The 4,038-nt window shown below is 50.3% G+C and overlaps 1 protein-coding gene across 1 annotated transcript; it reads left to right on the top strand.

Annotated features, from left to right (window-relative positions):
- Positions 1 to 315: 315 nt before the first annotated feature.
- LOC149822203 (cytochrome b561, DM13 and DOMON domain-containing protein At5g54830-like) lies at positions 316 to 3,581 on the top strand. The gene has a single exon (XM_089980578.1). The coding sequence runs from the start codon at positions 409 to 411 to the stop codon at positions 3,199 to 3,201; it is 2,793 nt and encodes a 930-aa protein (XP_089836704.1). The 5' UTR covers positions 316 to 408; the 3' UTR covers positions 3,202 to 3,581.
- The last annotated feature ends 457 nt before the right edge of the window (positions 3,582 to 4,038 follow it).

Here is a 4,038-nt window from a genome sequence, read left to right on the forward strand (position 1 = left end):
GTAGATCTAACGCAAAAAGTCTCATCAGGTAAGTTCGACATGTACGACAACAGTGTGCAAGAACCATTCGCACACTGACAGCATCCGATCGTGAACAATAGAGACCATGGCCCAAACCCGATTTAGATCAGTTCCCTCTCTTTACGATCTTATGCCGTGTATTCCAAACTAGTTCGGATGCCGGTTCCTTTTGAATAGACAGAGACCAAAACTCAGAGTCAGAGCCCACGTAAAAATCCAACTCCGTCATAGATCCAAATTGTCCCGATCCAAATACAAACCAAAATGCCGAGAGAGAGAAGTAAACGAGATCTGCGTTCTTTTTTGCTCCTGGTCCACCGAAGAGAAGAGGAAGGGGAAAAAGGAAAAAAGACCCCTCTCTCTCTCTCTCTCTCTCTCTGCGAGAAGATGGAGGGCGCGATCTGGTTCGCGAGAGTGGGCCTCCTCCTGAAGGCGGCCTTGCTGCTGATCTCGGCCCCGGCGGGGTCGGTGGCGTCGTCCCGGTGCGCTCGCCCGAACCCCCTTGCGGGCTTCCAGTCGGACTTCGTCATGGTGCAGCACCAGCTCCGCGGCGTCCTCCTCGTCGCCGATGGCTGCTCCTTCTCCGTCTCCGGGTTTGACATGATCGCCGGCTCTCCGGACGTCCTCTGGTGGGGCGCCCCCGGCGCCGACCTCGCCAACCTCACCCTCGGCTTCCCCGTCTCAGCCCCACCCCTCGACCGCTCCTTCCGCAACGCAACCCTCACGGTCCGCCTCCTCGATTCCGTCTCCTGGGACCAGTTCAGCGTCCTCGCTGTCTGGGACCCCTCCACGTTCTCCGATTTCGGCCACGTCGTCCTCCCCGGCGCCAACAACCGCTCGTCGCTTCCTCCAGCATCGGCCCCGGCTCCGGCTCCGGCGCCCTCGGGTGGCGATGGAAATCGTCGTGAAGGCAACACGTGGAAACGATTCAATTACAACCAGCCCACCATGTTGGACAATTGCATAAGCTTGTCGCCCGATTTCCGATTGCGGTGGACTCTGAACATTCGTGGCGATGAGCATGAGCGAGAAGAGTGGGGCGGAACCATCGACATTGGCCTCGAGGCCGCCGTGAGCTCACAGCACTACATGGCATTCGGGTGGGCGAATCCGTCGCTGCCACCGCCACCCTCCGCCGGGCTGATGCTGAATGCTGACATCGCGGTGACGGGATTCACGGAGGAGGGGGCTCCCTTCGCCGACGATTATTTCATCACCAAGTACAGCGAGTGCCTTCTGAACAAGGAGGGCAGCTTCCAAGGGGTCTGCCCGGACGCCATCTACGAGAGCACCGATCCTATCGGGTCCGTGAACAACACCAGATTGATCTACGGCCACCGGAAGGATGGAGTTTCGCTCATCCGCTACCAGCGGCCACTTCGATCCTCAGATGCGAAGTTCGACATCCCCGTGGAGCCTGTCGCGAACGCCACCGTGATCTGGGCGCTCGGATTGATCCGACCACCCGACTCCCTCCGTCCATATTACCTCCCGCAGAGCCATGGAGGGGAACGGCTTGTGAATTTTGGGTATCTGTCTCTGAATGTTTCGGAGGGCGTGAATGATTGCTTCGGCCCTCTTGAGGCAAAGGATAGAGAGGACCAAGACCTCATCGTCGCCGACGCGAAATCACCGCTAGTTGTTACTTCCGGCCCGGCGATGCATTACCCGGACCCGCCGAACCCATCAAAGGTTCTGTATATCAACAAGAAGGAGGCTCCACTGCTGCGGGTGGAGAGGGGGGTGCCGGTGATGTTCTCGGTTCAGGCCGGCCATGATGTCGCATTGTACATTACCTCTGATCCAGTTGGTGGGAATTCATCGTCGGCAAGGAATATCTCAGAGACGGTTTATGCCGGCGGGCCTGATGTGCAGGGGGTGCCCGCGAGCCCAAAGGAGTTGGTGTGGGCGCCAGACCGGAACACACCGGACCAGGTCTATTACCAATCCTTTTATGGGCAGAAGATGGGGTGGAAGGTTCAGGTGGTCGACGGTGGTCTATCTGATATGTACAATAACAGTGTTTTCCTTGATGATCAGCAAGTGACGCTCTTCTGGACATTGGCTGAGAGCTCGATATCATTTGCAGTGCGGGGCGAGAAGAAGAGTGGATATGTTGCAATAGGAATTGGGGCAGGGATGGTGAACAGCTTCGCCTATGTTGGTTGGATTGATTCCAGTGGGAAAGGGCGTGTGAGCACTTATTGGATTGATGGGAGGGAAACCATTAATATCCATCCCACGGATGAAGAACTGAACTACGTTAGGTGCAGGTCAGAGAGTGGGATCATCACATTTGAATTCACCCGGGAATTGGCACCTGTGTGCCATTCCGGCAAGCCCGAGTGCAAGAACAAAATCGACCCAACCATCCCTTTGAGGTTGGTCTGGGCAATGGGCGCGCATTGGTCCAAGGATCACCTGAGCGTGAGGAACATGCATTCTGCTACCAGTAGTAGGCCTGTTCGGGTGCTCCTGATGCGGGGCTCGGCTGAGGCTGAGCAGGACCTGCGCCCTGTTCTAGCCGTTCACGGCTTCATGATGTTCTTGGCCTGGGGAATTTTGCTTCCAACTGGGATAATGGCGGCTAGATACCTGAAGCATGTGAAGGGTGACGGGTGGTACCAGATTCATGTGTACTTGCAGTATTCAGGATTGGCAATCATCTTACTTGGCGTTCTTTTTGCTGCTGCTGAATTGCGGGGATTCTCATTGAGCTCTGTTCATGTAAAATTTGGGCTAGCAGCGATCATTCTAGCTTGTGTCCAGCCAATTAATGCATCACTTCGACCTAAGAAACCAGCTGCTGGGGAGCAGGCATCTCCATCGCGGATATTTTGGGAATATATCCATGCCACTACTGGGAGAGGTGCTCTTGTGATTGGTATTGCTGCTCTTGTGAGTGGGATGAAGCACTTGGGAGATAGATATGGTGGCGAGCATGTCCAGGGGCTTAATTGGGCATTGATACTTTGGTTCTTGATTGGTGTTGCAGTAGTTATTTATCTGGAAATTCGACAAAGGAAGAGGGATTCAGTCATCAGGAGAAGCGAGTGGATATTGGGTAATGACGAGGAGGATGACTCTGTTGATTTATTGCATCCTAACAGAACGATAGCTGAGCAAGGCTCACATGCATCTCATAGGATGGAAGTTCAGTTGGAACCTCTCAGTAGATAGGTTTGCACATTTTCTTGTCCGTTGGAACATGTTTCTGCCTTCATTGATACAATTTTGACTTGATGGGGAGTATATGTTGGTTCAAGTAGACCTGTTTGAAGGGGTCTCTTACATCTAAGCATTTGTTTCCATAACTGGATCTACCATAGCATTCTTTTGCCTTTTGGAAGATTGATCAAGATTCATGATGCTGTCATGTGTAATTTGCATACACTTCTTCTTGGGTACAGGGAGCAAGGGTTTTAATTGAGTCATATTATGGGAGAGGATTGACCTGCTGCAAATTTGTTTGTCATATGTTATTTTGAAGAATATAGTTCTTTTGTTGTGCAATACTTAATTGCCTGTATATTTACTGAAATAATAATCATCAGTCCAAAGGTACTTCTGTTGTTTTGTTTTTCATTCTTTTCTTTGATATGTGAGTACGCACCTCAAATCATTATCTTGCAAATAAGCTTTTTCAGCAAATCCTTTTTTCATGATTCAGAAATGAGCTGATGAAACTTCATAGACTACTATATACTTCTGTATATCTTTCATAACTCTTTTGAACATGTAAACTAAATCACATCATCTGAATGTTAAAGATTGGCTCTCTAATGTTGAATTTTCTATGCTTGGTGGTTTTCATGTTGCAAGATAGATCTTAGGCTTTCTTTCTTTTTATTAATTTCCTTTCTGAACTTTAAAAAATTGTGATGAGATTTGGAGCATGTAATCAATCTTCACTGCTTGTTCTGTACTAGCCATTGGAAAATCTGATTTACCTACTCAAGAAAAGAATCTGATGGATCCTTTTACATTCATCATCTCTTATATTATCAGTGATAGTTA

Source organism: Nuphar pumila, chromosome 11 (assembly GCF_984573655.1).
Source record: "Nuphar pumila chromosome 11, dmNupPumi1.hap1.1, whole genome shotgun sequence".
Lineage (NCBI taxonomy): Eukaryota > Viridiplantae > Streptophyta > Magnoliopsida > Nymphaeales > Nymphaeaceae > Nuphar > Nuphar pumila.

Excerpts from the sequence above, each read along its gene's own strand:
- LOC149822203 (XM_089980578.1), top strand. The coding sequence starts at position 409 with ATGGAGGGCGCGATCTGGTTCGCGAGAGTGGGCCTCCTCCTGAAGGCG.